We start from the raw sequence: 26,711 nt of genomic DNA on the forward strand, positions 1-26,711 counted from the left end.
TGGTGACTGTAGACCTTTGCATTGAGAAACGGGCCATTTTTGCATAATGTGTTCTTTTACATGACATGCTCTTCTCAAAAGCAATGTTTCCTGCAATATGTTCGAAGCTGCTGGTCATGGGTCAGGCTGTGTGGAGGGATGGGGGTTGGTACTGCCTAGAAGACATGATCAGTTATTTATGAGGCCTTTCTGTACATACAGTGTTTCCTGCCAGGGGATCTGGGAAACAAGCACAGATGGAGAGGTAACATGGTTCTGACAGTATGTAACAAGATGTTGCAACAAATGAAGCACTATGTAAAAGGGTTATCTGCTACAATGCTTTTAATTGAATTACAATTGGTCTGGTTTTTAAACAATGTCTGGAATCCAAAACCTAAAATGGCAGCACAACTTTCAGTGGTAAAAAATCAAAATCATAAAAATAACCACACTGTATAATTTAGAAACAAAATGTGTATGTTAACTTTTGAATATATATTTTTTTGTTTTAATTTATGGTTGGTTTTCATTGTCATATTAAAACCATTATTAGGGAAATTTGTTATCAAAATGGGGTTATGCGAAGCATTTACAGGTTGTCAGTATTTTACCTTTAGCGCAGAGCAGTCAGAGTGAGCTGCTTTGGAGAGTGATAAAAATGGGGGACTCAAGCTTACAGCTATAGTGCCTTGTAAAAGTACCCTAACTCCTTTTTCACACTTTGGCACTTTACAACAACAAACTATAATGTTTTTTTATTGAGGTTTTACATGAAAGACCAACACAAAGTAGTCCATTAGTAAATTTACTAAATTGTAAGACACTTCTCCATGAAGGCACAAACTGTAAATATCACAAAAGTACGTCTAATTGTGAAAGAGACACATTGGCCAAAGAGTACAAAAGTGAAAGGTTCTTATTCAAAAACATCTTTGCACTTACAAGTTGGATAAAAAGACATGTTTATTCAATCACACCATTTTAAAACATGCTTTCTTTTTTTAATAAGCTTCATACTGTAGGCATGAATATGTGGTGTTCTAATAAAAGCAGCTCACTGTTGTTATAAACTTCAGTCATTGCTCCAAGGTAATTAGTTTAACCTTGAGGTAAAAAGTATTTCGAGGCTGCGGAGACATGATAGATAGGAGCTTTTTCCTTGTGTCCCAAATATCTGATCCATTTGTCTGAATTCACACATCAGTCCTCTTGAAAGCTATGCCTGCTTTTCCTTGTCAGCCTCTTCCTGCTCCTCCTCCATCCCCCGAGCTGTCTGCTGCTCCCTGTCAGGGAAAACACTGAATTAGAGCACCAAGCTTGGTGTCCAAGTACCCTCAGGTCACTTCAGTCAGTCTCCGCTCTGCCAACTGGTGCAGCAGACATGCTCCAGCAGCACACTTATTTCTGAATGCGTGTGTGTGTGTGTGTGTATGCTTGCTATCCAGTTTCCCAGGCCCACTTTGCTTTATGCACCTTGGCAGTTTCATGATCTGGATGCTGCATGCAAGGAAAGAAAATGATAGCAATTTGAAATTCCATCCATCCAACTATTTTTTTTACCCACTTCCTCCGTACAAGGTCATGGGGGAGCTGGTGCCTATCTCAAGCACTCTACAGGGATGAGGCAGGGTACTGCTGGACAGGTCGCTAGTCCATCGCAGGGCAACACAAAGACACACCCATTCACACGTAAGGGCAATTTAGAGAGACCAATTAACCTAACAGTCATGTTTTTGGACTGTGGGAGGAAACCAGAGTACCCGCATGCATGGGGAGAACATGCAAACCTCATGTAGAAAGACCCCTTGCCAGGAGTCGAACCAAAAACCTTCTTGCTGTAAGACAACAGTGCTACTAACTGCGCCACCGTGCAGCCCCAATTTGAAACTCATTTAAGATTTCTGTTTTGTCACTTAAATATTGTGAACAACACAGAAGATTGTAGAAAAAGTTAAGTAGGTCATCATTTTATTGACGTCTGACTTATTTGCTCACTACAGTAAATAAGCCCTTTCTGCTCTCATGATGCGGTATGTTCATGGCTGCTGTAATTAGGACATGAATTGGGCAGGGAACTCTTTTGCATATTGTCCCCTTGTGTTTGGGTCAGCTGTTTTTAGTGGGTCACACATCTCTTAATCTTTTTTTTTTTTTGCCATAAGTGAGATGAATCCACTCAGCAACCGGAAATTGTTATAAGTGACGTCTGCTGGAGCTCTAAAACAGTGGGGGGGGGGGGGGGGCACTTGCAGGTCATTTTCCAACCATCTCATCCATTTCTGACAAGAATGCAGCTTTAGGTATCAATAATCACTCTACCCAATCTACATGCACACGTGGATTCGCTAATCTTCCAGCTCCCCCACACAATGAGCCACTTTAATGTTTGTGGTAGACCATCCCTCCCTCCCGACCCACTCCTGCTCTCTCCCTCCCTGTCCTCACGCCTACTGAGCTCGTCCCAGGTGCCCGCTTTGCCCGCTCAGCCACTCAGCCCACCCACGCCCTCGCACTCTTCAGTCCCAGTGAGCAGCAGCACCAAATGTGTTCCCGCTTTCTTCTTCTCCTCTCCACTGCCACCCACTCCAAAGGGCTGTGAATCACTGGCTGACACATTGCTTTGGTAGGGCTCTTGTGTTTTACACAGAGAACGTCTAACATCTCTTCTCCTCAGAAGCACAGTCCATTATAATAGAGGCTGACTTTTTGCATAGGTAAAAAGCTTTGGAAATATAGTTTGCATAACCACACCACGTGGGGCGCTTTATCTGTAACACTCTGCTGGCATGCATTTGCCAAGGGACCGAGAGAAGAAATTAATTGTTCTCTTATGGAAATGTTGTTTGGCACTAAGTGGAGTGATTCATGCGACGCCAAAAATCATCCTACTTAAGTGACAGGCGACTCCTTGTTGTCTTTTCAGAACACCATCGCTCAGTGATTCATGTCCATCAATCTGTCCACCATCACTGCTTACTGTAAAAGCATCACTTGGCTTAATTTGATTGCTGTTTTTAATCTTAAAAAATGTCTGCTTCAACTTTATGACCTTTATTTGCCTCAATGTTATCGCTTTATGAGGACATGGGAGACATGAGGTGAGATTTGGCTCCATGAATATATGTCCAGCTCTTGAAAAATTGCATGTTTGACTAGATAAATATCAATGCATGGCCTAATCTGAGTCAATGCCTACATTGTCTTTCTAAAGTATGATACCTCTTGAACATTTCATTATTTTGTCACAGTAAAAACAGATAAATCATTTGGGAATTTGTGTCATTGATTAATACAAAGTAATGTATAATTAGGAAGTGCAAATACAAATAAGAAAGGTGTAGCATACATTTTAATTCAGCCCCTTTCGTCTTATACCATTAAATAAAATCCAAATTAATCAATTACATTTAAAATGACCAATTTAATGTATCAGGTTTGCCTTTGTGCAATTTAATCTCAGTTTAAATGCAGCATTAATCACAGAAGCAGTCCAGTTACGCATGGTATCTCTGGCGTAGCGACAGACTCACGGCTCAGGTGGGAGAATCTGTTGACAGAAGAGATACCTATGGTTTACTCTACAAATCTGGTCTTTATGGAAGAGTGAAAGAAGGAAGTCCTGCTTTTAGTTTGCCAAAAGTCATGAAGGGGACAAACATGTGGAAGAGGGTATTCTGGTCACATGAGACCAAACATTCTGGCCAACATGCAAAAATCTGTTGGGGAAAACTAACACTACACATCACCCTGATCACACCATCCCCACAGTGAAATACAGTGATGGCAGCATCATGCTGTGGGGATGCTTTTCTTCAGCACAGCAAAGGAGCTGGTCAGAGTTGATGGAAAGATAGATGGAGCTAAACAAAGGAAATACTGGAAGAAAACCAGTTAAAAGCTCCAAAAGACTTGGCTGACCTTCTAGCAGGACAATGACCCTAAACATCGTAGCTACAACTACAATGGACTGGTTAAGATCAGAGCCTATCCATGTGGTAGAATGGTCCAATCAAAAACCTAAGTGCAATTGAGAATCAGTGGCATGACTTGAAAATGTATGATCTCAGATGCTTTCCATCCAATCTGAGTTTGTGGGGTTTTCCAAAGAATAATGGGCAAAACATTCCTTGTCCAAATGTGTCAGACTGGTGGAGACATGCTTGTAGCTGTAATTTCAGTGAAAGGTGGTTCTAGAGTGGTGAGACATGTCAGTGTCACAAAAAAGAGGAAGCCTGTATGTTGTGATTCTCAGAAGGAATTGGGTCTTTTTTTTAGTACTGAAAATGAAACTGAACAGAGCCAAATTATAAATTTGCTTCTTTTTGAAACAGAGCTACACACACTGCCCTTTCTTTGGCCTTTCTGCTGTGGAGTAGACTGAGTACAAGCCTAATTGAAGCGTTCAGTCCACACACTGTGCAGTCACTGAGTTTTAGCTACACTGGCTCAGCCACTTGGCAATGCGAGATCATTTTCACCCACTGACAACTGTGATTGTCTGGACTTCGATCTGCCAAGAAACACTCCACACAGATGGCGAATGAGAGAACGATGAGCCCGATTTCACCATCTCCCTAAAAGGCCTCGGCACAATTGTGGTCTAAATATTTCCTAAGTGGGTTGATGTGTGCTTGTTGACATGTTTGTGTGTCTATACAAGTGTCAATGCAGCATGTGAATGTGAGTTTACAGCGTGTGTTCCTGTCAACGACTCACGCTGCCTGCGGAAGCTACATAGGCATTGTGAGGACTCGGCAGGGAGCTCTGCTACCCTTGTGCTTGCCAGGAGCAGATTTCCTCCCACGGTGGGCGAGCAGGCAGGCTGGCTCAGTCGGCTGCTGGGTTGGCATTCACTGGATGACTTGGGTAGACAGGAGGGAAGGCATGCAGCCACTCATAGCCACATAATGGACAGGGAGAGCAGCAGAGCTGTGGTGGCTAAAAGAAATTCTGCGCTGAAAGGCTTATTTTCTTTTTTTCTTTTGAAATGTGCTGCTATATGAGAATAAGAGCTGAAATGTAGAAGTCACGAGTTCTTCACTTGAACACAAAGCATTATACAGATTCAGCCTGTGATTGATTGTATTCCTTTTTGCCCAAAATCAGGGTTATAAAAGTTTTGGGGCTCATAGAAACAATGAGGTGCTTCAAATGAACAAATGCTCTGACTAATCTTAATTGTCATACACTGAACAGACAGTTGGGGGCGCAACTGGTTCAAGGTGATCGCTGGGTACATCAACTAACAATTTTTATTTTCAAACATCTCAAAACTTTTTTTTTTTTAATAAATAATGTTCATAAGCTGACGCAATCATTTGTAGATTTATTTAGAATTACTCCTCTGTTACATAAGAACAACCAAAGACAAAAATAATATAGCCTACGTTAAATATTTAATAAGGGAGATTCTATAAAGTAAATATATTTATCGCAAATATTTTCCCACCCAAAGAAAGGTAAATGATTAGATCTGAGTCATTTAAATTAATGTTATTGCGTTTATTCCGGGTTGTTGGGACGCACACGCCTCCCACCTGCTCTCTCTCTCCTCTATCCGTCTGTATTTCTCTACCTCGCTCTCTCTTCAAACACTTTTCTCTCAGCTACCCAAGATGGCGGCAGCGTCGTCCATCCAGCCGCCGAGCGTTCACTCTTCTCTCACCCGGGAAAGCGCGCTCTCCCCGGACATGGACAGCCCCGAAAGCAGGCAGCCGGAGGATGAAGAAGCGGTGGCGGCGGCTGCAGCGCAGCCCTCCGAGGCGGGCGTCAGCCTCCGCGACCTGCCGGACCTGGAGTCGGAGGAGATCGAGAGGAGACTGGCCAAAACTCGCAGGGAGCTGAGCAACAGGAGGAAAATCCTCATTAAAAACCTGCCGCCCGACACCTCCAACCAGGTACGCCAACAGGAAACTGGTGCAAAAAGTAACAATGTGCAGTTTGCTTTGAGTTTTTGCACTCCAGGGAGACCCGGGGCAGTTAATGCGCGATTCCGGGGTTCAGTTTGCATCGACTGTCGCTCTTATTAAACCGTAAAATGTTATAGTTTATAATTAAGGCAGTGGAGATGGCGACCATATTATCTCATGCTCCAAAGGTTTTTTCCAATAAGATAAAAACGTTTAAAGCAACTTTAAGAATGTTTGTTTATGTACATTAAAACAATAATAAAATTCACCTGACTCAGTTTTTTAAAAACTCAGCAAGTGTCTTAAATTTGATTAGTTCGAGCCGGACATTTGTTATCTTTTGCCAACACACCAACAGTACATGCATCTTTGCAAGCAAGGTCTATGATTGAAGAAAATTTGATTCACTTAATTAAAAAATCTGCATAAATGAATGAGCTGGTCAAAATCTGCAAACTTTAGAGTTAAACCATGTGTAAAAATGGATTAGAGGCTACAAATGAAGTGAGATAAGGGTATTTTATTAAATTCAAATCAGAATCAGAATCAGAAAAGCTTTATTGCCAAGTACGTTTTTGGACATACAAGGAATTTGTTTTGGCGTAGTCGGTGCAATACAGTACAAACTAAACAGTATAAACATATCTACAATATAATATAAATATATGTGCACAGTTTTAAGTGAGTGAGAGTAAATATAGAGCAGTAACATTACTCACATTACAAAGACATATTGGAGAAATTAAAAGATATTACGCATCCATCCATCCATCCATCCATCCATCCATCCATCCATCCATCCATCCACTAATCTGAGATGGGCTCACAGAGGCAACAGGCACAGGAGTAATAACCCAGACATCTCTCTCCTGCTTGCTCTGAGGGTTTCCCAGTTCATTTTCTGGCCAGGAGGGATGTACAGATAGATTTCAATAAATATAAATCACATCTGCTTGTTAAATCTTTGCAATAAATGAGTTCAAAAGGTAAAACTGGGATATAGATTCATTTATTTCACACAAAGTAATGATTTTCAAGCATTCATTTACTTTAATATTGATGATTATAGCATTATAGCTTACAGCTAACAAAAATCCTAAATTCAGTTTTTCAGAATATTAGAACGTAACATAAAACCGATAAGAAAAAAATATTTTTAACAGAGGAATGATATGATGTAGCCATTTTATAGCCTACACAGTTATGGAGAAGACTGCTGACTTTATGGTTGTGCAGCAGCTAGTTGTTCATACCCTCCAGAAGGGATTGTAAATCATAAAAACTCCTTGCTGTTGAAGTTGGCTGTCCACAGAGTGCTACATCCAAACATATTAATAGAAAATTGAGTGGAAGGAAAAATGATGGTAGAAAATGTTGCAGAAGCAACAGGAATAACAGTGGCCTTGAGATATTTGAGAAGCAAAGCCCCTTCAAGACTTTCTTAGAGTTTTACAAGACATTTATCTGTGGCCAGAGTCAGCGCAACAATCTGCTAAGGCATTTTAGTGCACTTCATGTTTCCTTTAGCTGAAAAGCTTTATGGAGATGCTAATTTCATTTCCATCTGGACAAAAGTCAAAATGAACATTTTCAGTATATTCTGATTTACTGAGATACGCTTGTGGTCTCTTCAGTGAGTTCTGGGGCTTGCCTGGGGTCTCCTGACCAGTTGGAATAAATGGAACATCTCCGCATGGAAATGGTTAAAAGGCATCCTGTTAAGATGCCCGAACTGCACAGCAGACTCACAGCTAAGGCTGAACCCGACTACCCTACAGAGAAATCTCAGCTCAGCTGCTAGAATTTGTTTTGCTCATGATCCATATCTCTTGACCATAAGTGAAAGTAAAAATGTAGACAGAATGGTAAATCCAGAACATTTCTTTCCGGCAATCTAGACATGGATCACTTACCAGTGTCAAGTTCTTCCAAGCTTTTAAAAAGTTACACAGTTTCAGATAAAAAGAATCAATAGTACCATCCTCATTGAGAGTACCTTTTAATGAGATACTGAAGAATGTGTCGGAGTGACCTGAGTTTTCTCCGGCAGCATGAAGCACGCAGTAAGAACCTCCTCCCCCACCCGTTGCTACATATTGTATGTGTGCTGGTTGTTAGTTTTCCAGTTTTGTTTCTTACTTTTCACTGTATACGTTTTCATGTCCACCATGTACAACAGCAGCAAACAGTGGTGCAATCAGCTGATATGTTTCTCACAAATGCTAATGAAGAATGGAAATATGAGATGAACTAACAGGTGGAGCCATTGTTCTAAACAATTTGCTCCTTTCAGATTCCTTTACTCAAGGCCAATCACTTTATCCTTTGTTTATTTTACGTGCGCGGACTTCACTGTTGGTGTGTTTCTTTTTAAAGACTACAGAGTGACTTCACTGTTTATAACTACATGGCCTTTCTGATTTTCCCCCGCTGAGCGTCATTCATCATTTGTGTCAGCATGCAGGCCTCCAGGAGGCAGCCTGCGCCGATGGCGTGGGTTCCTTCAGGCTTTAGCGCCAAAGATTCTTCCAGAGGCTCGCTGCCAAGGAGAGCCATCGCTTGGTCGGTGCGTGTGCGCAAGTGCGATGAGAGAGGGAGTGTGAAAGAGCGTGACTGCATGGTGCGTGTAAGAAATGACAAGAAGAGGGAAGAAAAAGGGAAAAGTCTCTTGGATTTAGGTGAAGAAGCAGATGTGGAAATCCTTTTCTTTGTGTTTCTACCTTGTTTGTGTGTCAAACTGAGTTTTGAGAAAGGCAGAGCAATTTAAAGGAGCTGTTCTGACGTTTTGGCGTTTGTCTGCGTGCGTGGTGAAAAAGTTGCTACAGGCTGACATCAGCTGTTTTGCAAATGAAAAACTTGTTTCTTAATGACAACCACTTTACCTCATCTTTACTTTGGAAAACGTATTCTAAATTAAAAGTGTTACAAAACATGTTGCACGCATAAAGAGTCTGAATGCATGGTACTTCATTAAATAACTCTGAATGCAGTCCAGCCAGTCCGTGATATACATGCTGCATACAGCAATGCTGTGTTACTCTATAGAGAGCAGAACGACAAAATAGATAAAATTCTTTGCAATAAGCGCTTAAAAACTACTGCTAAAGAGTGTTTATTCTATATTGTTGATTAAGTCTGTGTATTAAAAAATAACAAATTTTATGTAACGTTTCGCCCTAAGCTGATGTTCACATTATGCTATGTTTTATAAGCCTTCAGATCGGTGACTGAAGAAAGTTGGTGTTTTATCCAACATGTCTTGGTGACTCGGCACATTCCATCCAACTCCGTCTCCCTGTTTAGCCATACGCTAGTGAACACTCTGCTGCAGACTGGATTAGTGTGAGTGCATGTCACACTATGTCAGATATATGGTCTACTGACAGTCTTCATCTCAGGGAAAGGTGGGCGATTGGAAAGAAAGACTACGAGTACCGGAGAGATGGATGTGTTGGGTCTGGAGTGAAAACGAAATAACTTTATGGGATCTATTGAGTGGTGAGGATGTGAGGCAGATCTTTTTCTTTAAGTGGCTTTATCAGTTTTCTAATGATTTACTCGAGCACTGTGAGCAGAGCTGAAAAGTATCTCTGTTTGTCAAGAGCCCCCATAAGTGCATCAATCTTTACAAGGGATACTGTTGGAAAGCCATTTTTACTCACTCTCGTTAGTTTAAGTCATTTTTCGCCACTGTGTTGCAAAATTCAAATGTATGAAATTCACCCATTCAACATTATTTTACAGGCTGAGTGAAAGTGTGCTGGTAAATGTTGGAGCATTAAATCAAGTATTGGCAATCATAGATATAATCTAAACATTGCTACCTTATGTACATAATGGACAGAGTTATCACAGAGAATCAATAAAATATTTGCATGTATCTTTACTCTTGCTGGCTGTGTTCTCAGTCTAACAACTTTGTCTATTAAGAAAATCCGGAGTTAAATTAATTTAAAGTTCTAGTGAGAACTCCTCTTGGTCATGAAGGTCAATAATTTTGGTCTTTTCCAGTTTCGAATGATTATACAACATACAGCTTCAATGAAATGAGTGAGTGCACAAGCTTGAATTGGTTGATGATTTTTCGGTCAAACTTATATAGTCGGACTCCAATATTTAGCCTCTAATATTTAGTTAAATGTCCTTTTAGCAAGTTGTAGAGAAACCATTTAATGCTTGGTTGCCATCAAGAAGCTTATGGCTATATTCTGGATGGATAATTGATCACTTTGATGGTAGTATTGGTGGATTTCCCTAAACTGTTTGGCAAGCGTGAATAAAAAAGATCTTTATTATTGTTACAAAAACAAAGCAGAATTCTCAGTAATAATAAACATATAATTTTCTTTTTTCCCTAAAGAAGCAGCTGATAACTTTCTTTGTTACATAAATGGGCATAGATATGTCATAAGTTGCCTGTCGGCCTGCTAAAGGAGCCTCTCATTTTGGAATAAAACAATTAAACTTTTACTCTGACTTTAAATCAACTGCCAAGGAAATGGCACTTAGCCTCATCTACCTGGAGAAACAGATAAATAGGTATTACTGTTTTTAAATAAGTACGTAGTAACTAAACTATCAGAAGCTGAAGGTTTTTCTAAAGGCCTCTTTTTTTCTAAATCAGTTTTATATATATATTTTTTCATGGCCTGTCTGATTCAGCACTGGAAGCAGTGGTTTCCAGATCTAATTATTGAAGTTTTAATTATTAATGCCATATGCACAGCTCAGTCTGGCTTGCACAGCGGGGGTAACAGTGTGATGTGTTCTTTCTCCTGTAATCTTTGCTGGAGAAATGATTAAATCAGTGGTCAAACAAACTGATTGGTAGTATTTGATGTTGGAGGATTTTTAACCAGATCACCAAAACAAAGCTGCAGTGTGGCAGAAAAAAGTACATTGGAAAGGAAAAATGTGCAAAAATAAGCCATATCTCATGATCCAGAAATAAATTATCTTTACTGGTCATCATTTTGTTCACAAACAAGGAATTTGATTTTGGTTTCAAGCCTTCTCAGCGTACAGACATAAAGTGTAAATATATAAACTTTAGAGGAAATAAAAGAGGGATAAAGGAACAGTATCGACATGTATGATTATGTACAGCTAAATATTTATATGAAGAAAAGAAAAAAAATCTTCATCTCCATAAAGCTTTTCAGCAGATGGAAGCATGAAGTGCTCCAAAATCTCCTGATAGCTAGCTGCATTGACCCTGCCCTTGATAAAACACAGTGGACCAACACCAGCAGCTGGCACAGCACCCCAGACCATCACTGACTGTGGGTACTTGACACTGGACTTCTGGCATTTTGGCATTTCCTTCTCCCAAGTCTTCCTCCAGACTCTGGCACCTTGATTTCCGAATGACATGCAGAATTTGCTTTCATCCGAAAAAAGTACTTTGGACCACTGAGCAACAGTCCAGTGCTGCTTCTCTGTAGCCCAGGTCAGGTGCTTCTGCCGCTGTTTCTGGTTCAAAAGTGGCTTGACCTGGGGAATGCGGCACCTGTAGCCCATTTCCTGCACACGCCTGTGCACGGTGGCTCTGGATGTTTCTACTCCAGACTCAGTCCACTGCTTCCGCAGGTCCCCCAAGGTCTGGAATCGGCCCTTCTCCACAATCTTCCTCAGGGTCCGGTCACCTCTTCTCGTTGTGCAGCGTTTTCTGCCACACTTTTTCCTTCCCACAGACTTCCCACTGAGGTGCCTTGATACAGCACTCTGGGAACAGCCTATTCGTTCAGAAATTTCTTTCTGTGTCTTACCCTCTTGCTTGAGGGTGTCAATAGTGGCCTTCTGGACAGCAGTCAGGTCGGCAGTCTTACCCATGATTGGGGTTTTGAGTGATGAAACAGGCTGGGAGTTTTAAAGGCCTCAGGAATCTTTTGCAGGTGTTTAGAGTTAACTCATTGATTCAGATGATTAGGTTCATAGCTCGTTTAGAGACCCTTTTAATGATATGCTAATTTTGTGAGATAGGAATTTTGGGTTTTCATGAGCTGTATGCCAAAATCATCCGTATTAAGACAATAAAAGACCTGAAATATTTCAGTTAGTGTGCAATGAATCTAAAATATATGAATGTTAAATTGTCATCATGACATTATGGAAAATAATGAACTTTATCACAATATGCTAATATTTTGAGAAGGACCTGTATTATTTGTTGCAGTTTGGACTTGTTCTGTTTTGTGGATGAGCCAAACCACAGTAAGATGGACGAAGACAGGACGGACTGAATAATGGCAATGTAGAAGATCTTTGGTGCTGAAAATCCTGTAACCCTTGTTGTGCCATTTACATTTCTAATGATGTCACCTCACTTCCTCACCCTACCTGGTAAATAAATCTGCAAGTTCTGCAATCCTTCGAAGGGCGAGGAGACGGCGGTTGAGTGATGTGCTATGGACCTTTTGGGGGAACTGAGCTTTCAGCAAAATAGTTGCAGAAGGCAATAGTTGCTGTGGAAATTTGTAATCAGTAGTCACGATGTGCTCATTTCAGACATTGCACATGTAACCAAGAACAAAGCATCAAATACAGGTCCTTCTAAAAAAATTAGCATATTGTGATAAAGTTCATTATTTTCCATAATGTCATGATGAAAATTTAACATTCATATATTTTAGATTCATTGCACACTAACTGAAATATTTCAGGTCTTTTATTGTCTTAATACAGATGATTTTGGCATACAGCTCATGAAAACCCAAAATTCCTATCTCACAAAATTAGCATATCATTAAAAGTGTCTCTAAACGAGCTATGAACCTAATCATCTGAATCAACGAGTTAACTCTAAACACCTGCAAAAGATTCCTGAGGCCTTTAAAACTCCCAGCCTGGTTCATCACTCAAAACCCCAATCATGGGTAAGACTGCCGACCTGACTGCTGTCCAGAAGGCCACTATTGACACCCTCAAGCAAGAGGGTAAGACACAGAAAGAAATTTCTGAATGAATAGGCTGTTCCCAGAGTGCTGTATCAAGGCACCTCTGTGGGAAGGAAAACGTGTGGCAGAAAACGCTGCACAACGAGAAGAGGTGACCGGACCCTGAGGAAGATTGTGGAGAAGGGCCGATTCCAGACCTTGGGGGACCTGCGGAAGCAGTGGACTGAGTCTGGAGTAGAAACATCCAGAGCCACCGTGCACAGGCGTGTGCAGGAAATGGGCTACAGGTGCCGCATTCCCCAGACCTGGGCTACAGAGAAGCAGCACTGGACTGTTGCTCAGTGGTCCAAAGTACTTTTTTCGGATGAAAGCAAATTCTGCATGTCATTCGGAAATCAAGGTGCCAGAGTCTGGAGGAAGACTGGGGAGAAGGAAATGCCAAAATGCCAGAAGTCCAGTGTCAAGTACCCACAGTCAGTGATGGTCTGGGGTGCTGTGCCAGCTGCTGGTGTTGGTCCACTGTGTTTTATCAAGGGCAGGGTCAATGCAGCTAGCTATCAGGAGATTTTGGAGCACTTCATGCTTCCATCTGCTGAAAAGCTTTATGGAGATGAAGATTTCACTTTTCAGCACGACCTGGCACCTGCTCACAGTGCCAAAACCACTGGTAAATGGTTTACTGACCATGGTATCACTGTGCTCAATTGGCCTGCCAACTCTCCTGACCTGAACCCCATAGAGAATCTGTGCGATATTGTGAAGAGAACGTTGAGAGACTCAAGACCCAACACTCTGGATGAGCTAAAGGCCGCTATCGAAGCATCCTGGGCCTCCATAAGACCTCAGTGCCACAGGCTGATTGCCTGCATGCCACGCCGCATTGAAGCAGTCATTTCTGCAAAAGGATTCCCGACCAAGTATTGAGTGCATAACTGTACATGATTATTTGAAGGTTGACGTTTTTTGTATTAAAAACACTTTTTTTTTATTGGTCGGATGAAATATGCTAATTTTGTGAGATAGGAATTTTGGGTTTTCATGAGCTGTATGCCAAAATCATCCGTATTAAGACAATAAAAGACCTGAAATATTTCAGTTAGTGTGCAATGAATCTAAAATATATGAATGTTAAATTTTCATCATTACATTATAGAAAATAATGAACTTTATCACAATATGCTAATTTTTTGAGAAGGACCTGTATATTCAAAGTCAGCTGCTGATGTCATTTTAGCGCAAATTAGCTGTTTTAAAAAAAATGGCATAGATGTGTGGTTTGTACTTATATCCTTCAGAATGTGAACAACTGTGAAATTATTTAAAAAAAATCATAAATCAGATGACTTGGATGTATGTAAATGCTTGGATAGATCTTCATTATCTAAAACAAAATGAGTTTACATTTTGTGGTTAGGCTCTGATCTCCTCACTCCATGGCCATGGTGCTTAACATGTGTTTGGGTGATGAGTGGATCTCTACCCCCCTGACCATGTCTTCTGCATATCGAGCGTCTCTGGCCTTGGAGCTAAAGGGAGGTGCTGGGGTGGTGTAGAGGCTTCTGAAAATCAAGCAGAGGTTGTTGGCAGCAGCGGCAGGCATGCAGGAGCGGCAGCAAATGAAATGCACAGTGTAGCTGGTGGTTTGCAGCTTAAATAGGGGTACGCTTGATATATTCTTTAGAGTGTGAGAAAGATCACATGTTAAGCAGTAGTGGATTTATGTTTCATTCAATGGTGCATAAAATGGCACCATTACTCGATTATATTAAATCGAGTATATCGTTTGCCTCCACCACTACCAGACATACAGGGTTTGGACAATGAAACTGAAACACCTGGTTTTACACCACAATAATTTATTAGTATGGTGTTGGGCCTCCTTTTGCAGCCAATACAGCGTCAATTTGTCTTGGGAATGACATATACAAGTCCTGCACAGTGGTCAGAGGGATTTTAAGCCATTCTTCTTGCAGGATAGTGGCCAGGTCACTACGTGATACTGATGGAGGAAAACGTTTCCTGACTCGCTCCTCCAAAACACCCCAAAGTGGCTCAATAATATTTAGATCTGGTGACTGTGCAGGCCATGGGAGATGTTCAACTTCACTTTCATGTTCATCAAACCAATCTTTCACCAGTCTTGCTGTGTGTATTGGTGCATTGTCATCCTGATACACAGCACCGCTTTCAGGATACAATGTTTGAACCATTGGATGCACATGGTCCTCAAGAATGGTTCGGTAGTCCTTGGCAGTGACGCGCCCATCTAGCACAAGTATTGGGCCAAGGGAATGCCATGATATGGCAGCCCAAACCATCACTGATCCACCCCCATGCTTCACTCTGGGCATGCCACAGTCTGGGTGGTACGCTTCTTTGGGACTTCTCCACACAGTAACTCTCCCGGATGTGGGGAAAACAGTAAAGGTGGACTCATCTGAGAACAATACATGTTTCACATTGTCCACAGCCCAAGATTTGCGCTCCTTGCACCATTGAAACCGACGTTTGGCATTGGCATGAGTGACCAAAGGTTTGGCTATAGCAGCCTGGCCGTGTATATTGACCATGTGAAGCTCCCGACGGACAGTTCTGTTGGAAACAGGAGAGTTGTGGTGCATATTTAATTCTGCCGTGATTTGGGGAGCCGTGGTTTTAGTTTTTTTGGATACAATCCGGGTTAGCACCAGAACATCCCTTTTAGAGAGCTTCCTCTTGCGTCCACAGTTAATCCTGTTGGATGTAGTTCGTCCTTCTTGGTGGTTTGCTGACATTACCCTGGATACCGTGGCTCTTGATACATCACAAAGACTTGCTGTCTTGGTCACAGATGCGCCAGCAAGACGTGCACCAACAATTTGTCCTCTTTTGAATTCTGGTATGTCACCCATAATGTTGTGTGCATTTCAATATTTTGAGCAAAACTGTGCTCTTACCCTACTAATTGAACCTTCACACTCTGCTCTTACTGGTGCAATGTGCAATCAATGAAGCCATGAAACCTCCCACACTAAAATGCCAGGTGTTTCAGTTTCATTGTCCAACCCCTGTACAGGATTCCCATTTGTTTTTCCTGCTTTGCCTAAAATATACTTCTACACAAAATTCCATCCAGTATTGAAAAAAAAAATTGTTTTCCATGAGACTACATATGAATGGGTAGTAGTTGTCTGTCAACATGAGAGAGTGGTTTGATCAAATTTCATTGATTTGCATCTTTAAAAATCTTTTTAAAAGGTGTATGTGCGCATGTTGACATGTTCCACGTCAACACCGTGAGTATGTATTCAGTTGCTTGTGCATACTGGTAAGCCCAGATGGATTCAAATTGGACAAAGCACTAAGTTCCAACACTGTTTTCTTTCCAACGTCCTCCTCCCTATCCTCCTTCTCCTCTTCACTTTACATGCTGTGGTACATCTGTGCCAGGAGCAGATGTTCAGGCAATGTGCAACTCCTGACAGTGGGCAGCCTGCATCCCCTTTCTCACCTGTGAGCCTGTGTGCTTTCAGTGTAATTTTACCTGTCTAATGTTGCACAGTTGCGGTGAGGTTCTCTGTGTCTTTTGGTTTGCACACATTTAAAAAATATACCTGTTGTTGTGTATTACGAAACAAAGTGTTAGCTTGAAATTGGATTAGTGGATGTGCAAATTTGAAAACCGAGTGTGCAACCTTTAGACAGACCAAAAATATGGTTAGATGTTACAATATGGTGGTATTTCAAAGCATTTGTATGTGCAGTTACTTGTTTAGAGACAAAAATAAATGTAGTTTTTTTAAATATAATATGTCTCAGGGAATTTGGCAAAGGTATTGAAATCTACTATTCACTCACCCAGTCTTACTGCTGTGCTAGAAAGTAAACATGCATTGCATCTTATGTTGATCGTGAACAAAAAGGCTACAACATGTCAGAATTGACCTTCTCATTTACTACTTATCCCCATCAACTCAGGTGTACCTCAAGGGTGTGTGCTTAGGCCAATCCTCTTTACTTTGTACACACGAGTGCAATGCATAGCACACCCCGAATGCTCTCGTTGAATTTTTAGATGATACAACCAATGTAGGCCTGGTCGTAAGTACATGTACCAGAGGATCTTCACTGATGGTTGAATGCTTTACTATAAAAAAAGGCTTTTCTTTTTAAGGTCTCTACAAAGATCTTGGCTGCAAACACTTTTAACCACTGCAGAACAGAATCTGTCCTCACACATGGCTGTGTCCCGTGGGGTATCCCAGCTGCATTGCTACAGACAGACAAATAATGAAGACCGCAAAATGGATGATCAGGTTACCACATCCTAAGCTTGAGGACATCCACCCAGCTCATCAAATGGTGTTATAAGTGGCTAAACTCACTCTGGACAATCACATTTTTTCACTCTTCCATCAAACTGAAGAAGAGTTTCTCCCCTCATGGAGCGTAGTGCCTTTCGAAGCTCCAAAGCTCTCAGCACAGACCCTTTGAACTTTTATATTTTAACTTAAAATATTTGATGTTTATTTTTTATTATATCTTTTTGACAATTTTTATAAATTTTTTACTGTCATTATTACTATATTTAAAATTTAAATGACTCCATTCTGTCTTACAAGATCTAAGATGAGGCTTTTCCCATATTAAGTCTTTTTTAATATACACTGAACAAAAATATAAACGCCCCATGTCAAATATAAGAGTTGTATTAAGATTTGGGTTATGCAATATATATACAAACAAAATATATTTTCAGTAATTATTGATCTTCATATCGCCATTGATAACATCGTGGTTTGACCATTTGTAGCGGATTGACAGCCCTTTGAACATGATAGGGGTCAGGTTGAGGAATTTGATTCTTCAGTATCTTGTGTGTCCGCAAGCTGCGTCTCTTAGAGCAACACATCTTCTTCGCATGGGGTTGATCAGATTGTCTATGGTGGCCCGCGGAATGTTATTCCATTCCTCCTGGAGTGCTACACGGAGCTGACCCACATTGCCTGGAACTGGAACACGGTCCCGGACATGCCTATCCAGAACATCCCACAGATGCTCTATAGGGGACATGTCTGGCAAATATGCAGGCCAGTCCAGAACTTCAATGTCCTCTGTTTGAAGTAATTCCATGCAGATGTGGGCAGCATGAGGTCGGGGATTGTCATGTTGAAAGGTGATGTCATGCTGGCGCACAAAGTGCACAACAAATGGGGTGAGAATCTCGTCCCAATATCTTTGTGCATTAAGGTTCCCTTCAATGAAGTGAAATGGTGTCCTTTGCCCGTATGTGATGCCTGACCACACCATAATGCCACCACCTCCATGGGCAACCCTGGGCATAACATTTGCATCTGCAAACCGTTCACTCATGCGTCGCCAGACACGCCGTCTTCCATCTGCACTATACAACTGGAACCTGGATTCATCCGTGAACATCATTCTTCTCCAGCGTGCCAAGGGCCATCGGACATGTCCATTTGCCCGTGCGAGTTTGTTCCTACGCCGGACATCAGTGAGATCCAGACCATGGTGAGGGCACCAAGCATGCAAGTTGGCTTCTCGTAGGCAGTTACAGACAGTCCGATAATAAACATTGAGCCGTGCAGCTACTGCTCTGGTGGACATCCCTGCATCCAACATGCCAATGACACGCTCCCGCATAACTTGTGACATCTGAGGCATTATGACAACATTTGACATTTTGAAGTGGCCTTTTATTGTCCCCAGTCCAAGGATTGTCCAGCTGTTGCTCATTTTGTCTAATCATCCACTAGACATGCCCCACCCATGCAGTAAAAAACAACTCACTGAGTAATGCTCACTGATGGCAAGTTTGATTAAAAATTATACACAAATCAAGAAAAATATTACTTTTGTACAATAAAATGTCAGCAAATGCTCATTTACAGTTGTTAACTCAACATGCAGCAATATTTTACTTGGGGCGTTTATATTTTTGTTCAGTGTATATAGGATAATTATGTTAATGTTTATGAAAAATCCACAATTTGCCTTCTCATCAAAATAACAAATTGCAATGATTCTCACATACGGCAGGTGTCTTATTTTTCTTTCTTTCATTTCTTGGTAGCCAGCTCTCCGTTGTTATTTGAAAAAAAACCTGAAATTCAACTTTTTTTCTTTTCAATAAATGTATTAAAACTAAATACTCAGAAGGTTTTTGGTGCTTAAACACCTCACTCAACAGCATGTATTTTGCATTTTGTTTGTTTATTAAGGATAAATGTTAGGGAGATATCATTTGCATAAATGGGAATAATTTTCTAATTCCTTGGTTTGTGTTGGATTTAAAAGTACGACCTCTATCAAAGAACACAACACATTTTTCCCCTGTTTTATCAGTTATAGTCTTTAAAAAAAAGATTGAGGTATTGTCTACTAATCCCAACGTAAACCAGATATCAAAGTTGGCCAAGAAAAACCAAACCAATAATTTTCTCTTCAGTTAAAAAGTTTGTATAAATATTTAGAATTTCTTGCATGCTTCAGGCATTTAAAATGTATTTTTCCACTATTTTTTCAAGCAGCTAAATAATGGACAGGATTTACAGTGCAGCTATGACTGTCCAGGTAATACATGCAAGTTGTGTATTTTTGCATTAGCTCATTTCAGCTGCTAAGCTGGTTGTGGTTGGAAAGAGGAACAGGAGCCATTTTGATTAACCTAGAAATCAGACTCTTTGTGAACAGCTTTTTGCAACCTGGTAACACAATAGGCTCTCATATTTTTCACATCACATGATCCCACTGAGATTCAAAACTTATCTAGTGAATGGCAGAGGTGGGAATTGTGCTGACAGGATAAAAGGTTTGGAAGTACCCTCGAAAGAAAAGGATTGACTGGATAAGTGCGGTTGGAGTGAAGAGGAGACTAATTGGATAAAAGGCTAAAGGAAAATGAGGGTGTGTGATATTGAGGAAAGGTGTTTTTTTGTTTTGTTTCTTTCTTTGTTTCTTTCTTTCTTTCTGCAGTGATTAAACTGTTTCTCTGCTACTTGCCTACTGTTCCCATCAGCTGCCATCTCTGTGTACACGCATCTGTGTCATGGGGCTGGTGAAGGGTTTGTTGCCACTGCTTTGGATCCAGGAGGTTCCTCTTCACTACCGCTCTCCAACTTTGGTGTTAGCGGCACAGGCTTGCATCGGAGGGTGTAAATGATTGTGCTTTGAGCTGACACGGTCGTTTTGATGTGTGTTTGACCTTCCTTTGGAGGTGAGCCCCACAGTCATTACAACCATGTGATTACATGACACATGGGGTAATTGACACTGGTAATAAGTCAGATGTAATGGTTGTCAGATTGAAAACTCTACTGGGTCCATTTGACTCAACTGCCTACAATAAGGTTAGTGGGAGAAAACCTGTATAGATGTTCAAAGCAGTCAGGTCAGAGACACAAACCAGTTAAGATTCCACTTCTAATCAGCCAGTCCACAAAAATGATGACAAGGTGGAAATATACACACTGCTGCTTACTGATGTAAGCCAGGATTTCCAGCTTGAAGTCATCAAATCTTCAACTGTCCATGTTCATAAATCTCTTTCAGGAATGTTGGTTTGTTCTCTGGAAACAATGAAATCTGTAATTCCACCAGGATAAAGGGGAAGACTTCACCAGTATATATATGCCTTTTGAAATATGGAAAAAAATTAGCTTTGACTTGCCAATACCAGTCCCAGCAATTTCAGATTTCTCTTTAGGAATCGCAATAGAAGTGGTCATCCTTTTTTTTGCATCAGGACCACAAGCAACATCACGGCATGTGTGTGTAAAAGAGCAGTTGCTGTAAAATAGCGATTTACTGTTTTAAAACAAAGACAAAATGATGAAAGAGTTCCCATATTCAACTTGATTTAGTATCCAGCAAGGTCAACATGGCTTGATGCCCCTTTCTGTGCTTATTCTTTAAAGACTGTAGATACCTGCTTAAATTCTGAGATTTTTTAAGTAATCTTTTACAAATCCATGCACGGATGTTAAAAACCCAAACAAATGAAACAGCAGAGCAACTTTGCTTTATTGTGATTAGCCTTTTCACTGCTAAAAGTCTCGTTGTAAAAATAAATTTTACTTCGAAAAAGCTTTTTACATTTTAAACACCTCACTAATTCTGAAAATGGCTGTCACTGACTCTTCTTTCTTCAGTTACAACCTCTACGCTGAAGAGTGTTGTTACAGCAACCTTAAGCATGTTGTGTTCACTGCTTAGAGAATTAGAGAATTTTTGAGTTTCTGACTGGCTTCTCAGCGGTCTGATTATGCCTACCAGCGTTTTAAAATTTTATAAAAAATTCCCATGTCAAATTAAAAATTGGGCCTTTAATTTTGGTACATTAATAGAATACTTTTATTTAAAACCAACAGACTTTAAATAATTGTTTAACAAAACTATCGTTGACTACAATAGCTGGTGCCCCCCACAATTTGTACGAAACATATGTAACTGAAACAAAATGGAAAAAAGGAGAGAATATTCCATTGTTTGTACATCAGGAAATATGTACCAGAAAATTGGGACCCATTGCTCTAAACTTGCACATATCTACAGTTAGAGTAAAATAAAAAATAAAAAAACTTAAAACAACTGGAGCTGTCATCAACAAGCCTGGATGAGAACCTGCGTGTTTGTTGCTACCACAGCGAGCAAGCAGGATGGTAAGGGATGTCAAAAAAGAAGAAGCAGACAGTTGAATAACTGTAGCAAAAAGTGGCATCCTGGGTCCACAATGTCTCCATAACAACCATTACACCATCTAAATGCCAAGCATTTAATAGGAGACGTTCCAGGAAAAAAGCATTTTCTCTCCTACAATCAGAAATGATGTTTGACTTGAAACAAGTTCCAGATGTCAGGGAAATACACTGCCTGGCCCATAACAAAGTCGCCACCTGGATTTAACTAAGCAAATAGGTACGAGCCTCCTATTGAAACATTGGCATGCATCATGCAGAGAAAACATCTAAGGAGACTGCAGAAACTACCAAAATTGGGTTAAGAACTGTCCAACGCATTATCAAAAACTGGAAGGATAGTGGGGACCCATCGTCTTCTTGAAAGAACTGTGGCCGGAAAAAAATCCTAATGATTGTGTTCGGCGATCACTACAACATTTGGTGAAATCAAATCGAAGAAAAACAACAGTAGAACTCCAGGCTATGTTTAATAGTGAAATTACGAGGATTTCCACACGCACAATGCGAAGGGAACTCAAGGGATTGGAACTGAACAGCTGTGTAGCATTAAGAACACCACTAATCAGTGAGGCTAACCGGAAAAAAAGGCTTCAATTTGCTAGGGAGCATAAAGATTGGACTCTGGAGCAATGCAAGAAGATCATATGGTCTGATGGGTCCAGATTGACCCTGTTCCAGAGTGAGGGGCGCTTTAGGGTAAGAAGAGAGGCAGTTGAAGTGATTGACCCATCATGCCTAGTGCCTACTGTACAAGCCTGGTGGGGCAGAGCTATGATCTGGGGTTGCTGCAGTTGGTCAAGTCTGGGTTCAGCAACAGTACCATCATCAATGCAAGATCTTGGTGAAAGATTAATGCAACACTGGGTGGAAATAAATCTTGTGACATTGCAGAAGCTTATTGAAACAATGCCACAGCGAATTCCTGCCGTAATCAAAGCTAAAGGCGGTCCAACGAAATATTATTGTGTGTGTCCTTTCTTTTTTGGTGGCGGCTTTTTTTTTTTGGCCAGGCAGCGTATCTTCAGTGTGAGATGCTATAACTAAACAGTGCTGGTTTTAAACTACTTTCAGTGGTGGTCACTCATTAAATTGTCCTCTGATTGTCTACGCAGTTCCAAGTTCCACTCTTTGAGTAACATTAGAACAATCGAGTTTTTATGTTTAACTGGTTCAGAATTGATTTTGTCCTTGTCTTGATGTTTTAAAAACAGACTTTATCTGTAGCCTGTCGTGTTATCACAAACCCTACCAAGAAGTTTGATGAACCCAAATCTGCTTTTAATTAATTAATACAGATCGCTTTTTTGAAGAGTGATACAAATCCTCCTCTTACTGCTGAAAATAGACTAAATTGTTTTGTAGGTTTTGTCATTCGAAACCCAAAAGAACTGGTGAACTGAATGCCTTTCTGTTCTTTCTACAATGACATATTCTTCTCTTTACTTCAAAGATTCCGACTACCATATCGATTTAATTAAAATGTTAGCTGAGTTTATTGTTGAGCTGGTAGAAAAAAATACATTTTGGCCCACATGACAAAAGGTTTGGACACCCCTTGCGCTGTGTGAATGTGTCTTCATTGGCTTTTCGGGGGTGGAGCTCGTCTGTTGGGTTTTGCCCCTGTGGGGAGGGGATTCATGGCGTTTGGGCTCTGGGGCATGTGTTTGATATCTGTATCCTGTGGGGAATTTCATGTTGGGGTTCATTAGGGGTGGGGAGTTAATGGGGTTAAGATCAGAATTCATTGGGGGGGGTTGGGACTCTAGTTAGCAGGCTCTGTTCATGACCCTCTCTCCACATGGGAACGGGGGTCGGGTCTGGGCCGGGTCTTTCGGGTTTGGGTGGTGCCGGCACTAGTCTGGGCTGGTGCTGGGGCAGCCTGCCTGTCTCCACCCCGGAATGAAGGGGACCACCTCCTTGGTCTGGGGGCCGGTTGCCCCTCTGGGGTATTGGTACTCGCACTTGGGAGTATAGTGTATGTATGGGAAGTGTGAGTGGCTGTATAACGTCCATTGTTGTGTGTCTTTACGTTGGGTGTGTGGGTGTGAATGTTTTTATGTGTACACACGAGGGTGGTAATGTGTGATTGGGACTGTGTGCGTTTTTATGTAAGGTTGGGTCTTAGGTTGCTCCCTCTCCTGGATCAGCTTAGGCCCCCCAACAAATGTGGGGCCTATTTCCTCCCTGCCACACTCCCTTCAGTGGCTGGTGTCTCTGCTCACTGGTGTATTGGTGGTTTTCTGTGTCTGGGGCTGGGTGCTTTGGAGTGTGCTGGCTTGCACCCGGTGGCTGCTTGCTGGGTCCTAGGCCCCCTGGCTCTGTCAGGCCCCTGCTTGGGGGGTGATGTGCCCCAGGGTCTCGGGTCTTCGGGTCCATGGCTGGATCTGCACCGGTGTAGACGGCTGCAGGCAGGGCCAGTGGGCTTGTCGCTGCTTGTCCCTTTGGCTTCTGCACTGTGGCAGCTGGGTGGTTCCCCTGGGGCTGTTTTCTGCTCTTCCCTGGGGGTTTGCGGTGGTCCTCATGGCGTTCCCGTTGTTAGGATTATGAATCTGAGAATATATTTTAATATTTAATATTAATATTTTAATATTTTATCAAATAATATTTCGGTCTGTTAAGGGTTGTCCTGTAAATACCAGCCCAGTAAGGCGATGGTATTAGGACAAAATAGAAAGGTGTGAGACGAGCTCTGACATTATTGAACAGCATAAACTCTGCACACACATGGAATGAATTCACACAATTTCTTAAAATACAAGAATTTATTAACAAAAAAGTCAAAGTCAAACATATTTCAATCACAAACTCTTTACTATGCTAAAACAATCCAACTAAACTACCAATCAGAATTAAAGAATAGGGAAGATTAATGGGCTATGTACAATATAAACAAGTTGATTAAAGATGATTGTAAATTATGACCAAAAGAGTGATGCAACATTACCATGCAATGTTTATGTTTGAGAACCAAGGATTATCTTGAAGGATCTGGAAATGAAGTTAAGTTAGTCTTAGAACTAACTTAGGGAATAATCAGCAACATTTAGACAATCAATCACAATGCAAGATCAGATAAAATATTATTTTAATAAAATAATGTTTTAAATAATGATCTCCTGAATAAAACCAACCTTCTGGATGACTATTTCTCAACGGTGTCTAATTAGCTGCCTTTATTTATTGAAATAATATTTGAAGAAATATTATTAAGGGAGTATTTTGGAAAAGAGCCAAATCTTTCTGGAGAAATGGGGCTTAATGGTGTTTACTTAGTTATCAAATTTAGTAAATGATGTTCAGGGACTATTATTCACTAGCTTGAAAACTAACAACCTTTTTGTTAAATACTCTTTAGTAGCAAGCACGTGTTCTCACCGGTTAGGATTTGAGCTAACAAAAGAAGTTAATAGCTTAGCACCAGAATCAACACATACCTTTTAAAATATGTTAATAAAAGGGTTAAAATGCATAAGCGCGGACGGCGCGTTATGATCAATCTTCTGTTTAAAATCACCCTTCAAGTAAAGTTTGTCTTAACTTTAAAAACACGCAAAGAACACAACCTGAACATGTGTGCTGCAGATACCCTGCTAGCACCAAGATAGCTGAGTTCAACACAAACAAAACTTTATAAAATGAAAAACGTTTAGATCATTTCATTCTAAATCTGTCTCTGCCCAAAACACCTAACCTCATGAACCCTGGTGAGGAAACGTTGTCCATGGGGCGAAGGTTGAGGAAACGTCCACAGTCAACAAGCTAACCTCAGGGGTTGAAGGTGCGTTCGCTCTGTGAACAAAAGGGTTAGCTCCGGAGCTGTAGCTGGGCGGCCCGTCCTGTCCGCTGCGGTCTCTGCTGTCTTCTTCCAGACTGGGAGACCATGTCTTTGCAGGGGGTTTCTCTCGAACATCGTTTGCTCCTACAAGGCTCGGAGAGAGAGTCAAGCAATGCTTGTACCTTAATTACCCCCGTTCATGAATGAAAATACCGGATACACAGACAGTATTTCATTCGTACTTATCTTTGCATATGATCGATGATCGTATGACACTCTTGGATCCAGTTTGAAGAGTTTATGTCTGTTTGCCAGCAAAGAGACATCAGCGCGCTTTTCTCCCCTATCCGGTCCCTCTGGAAGGCCGTGTGGAAGAGGGCGGATGTAGCAACAGCTGTGCTTTTATTTGGGTAGCGGCGTCACAGGAAGTCCGCAGTTATTCCGTTTCCTGGCTGTGCCGGAAGAAGGTTAATGCACTTTATTTTGAAAGTTCCAGAAAAGTCCGTACCGGAGTTTAATATTGAAATCCATGGCTGTGGGTCCCAACACCGTGCTCCAGGTGGCTTTGAATGTCTGTGGCTCAGATCTCCTAAATGTCTGTCTCGGGTCCAGGGGGTCAGGTCTGTGCCTTCTCACACTCGCTATTGCATATTTTTATGGAGAAACCTTATATACACAAGCGTGCTCACACTTACACCCACAGGTCTTTGGATTCAGGTGTTAACAGATACACCGATACACTGATTTTCTATATTGAGCAGCAGTTGCCAACAAACACATCTTGCATTCATTAGTATCATGCAGTTTTTGGTAACAATGCTGTTATATCTTTCTGCAGCAGTAGAAGCAGTCTTCTAGGGTGTTATCTTGTAATCTCTTCACCCTTCTTTCTCACATCTGTTCTTTTCTCCTTCTTTCCCCTTTTCCTTTTTGCTCCACCTCTCCACCTCTCTCCCTTTCTTGCCGTTTTTATTTCCTTTTCGTATCTGTCTCCGTATCCATTGCAATTGAAATATTCCCAAAGCAGTTTCTAATAAAGTTTTTTTGTTATATATCATGTGGAGCATTATTTTGCTAGCTGTAATGCTCCACTTGTGAAAGTAAATCTGTTGGGCTTCTCCTTGGCACTCAGACAACAAAATAAAAAAACAAAAAGAATTCACAATCACTTGCTGCTATTAATGGACCTCCTTCTGTAAGAAGCCAACAAGTCAGAAGCAGCAGAAATGATGGATATCTGCAAATTTTGTGACAGCTGGACTCATATCTTCCAAGTGATTGATTTTTAGTTCAGAAGAAAAAAAACATGACCTTCAGTGTGAGTGCCGTTGCTTCAGGGCCAGAGCCACACAGAGACTGGTGGGTGTGGAGAGGAGGGAGGGAAGTGGGGTCACACTGGCTGACAGCAGAATCGGTCCCGTCTCAGGGCAAACCACCTGCTCCCGTCTGC

The 26,711-nt window shown here is 41.2% G+C and overlaps 1 protein-coding gene across 2 annotated transcripts in view; it reads left to right on the plus strand.

The window, feature by feature from the left end:
- The first annotated feature begins 5,542 nt into the window (after positions 1-5,542).
- raver2 (ribonucleoprotein, PTB-binding 2) overlaps positions 5,543-26,711 on the plus strand; it is a 136,832-nt gene continuing 115,663 nt past the window's right edge. The window contains exon 1 of one of the 2 annotated variants that reach the window (XM_047374817.1): positions 5,543-5,879. In XM_047374817.1, coding sequence (XP_047230773.1) covers positions 5,598-5,879 — 282 coding nt within the window. In that variant the 5' untranslated portion in view covers positions 5,543-5,597. The remainder of the gene's footprint in view (positions 5,880-26,711) is intronic. The other variant, XM_047374816.1, reaches the window with a different exon arrangement.

The sequence above is a fragment of the Girardinichthys multiradiatus genome, chromosome 9 (assembly GCF_021462225.1).
Source record: "Girardinichthys multiradiatus isolate DD_20200921_A chromosome 9, DD_fGirMul_XY1, whole genome shotgun sequence".
Taxonomy (NCBI): domain Eukaryota; kingdom Metazoa; phylum Chordata; class Actinopteri; order Cyprinodontiformes; family Goodeidae; genus Girardinichthys; species Girardinichthys multiradiatus.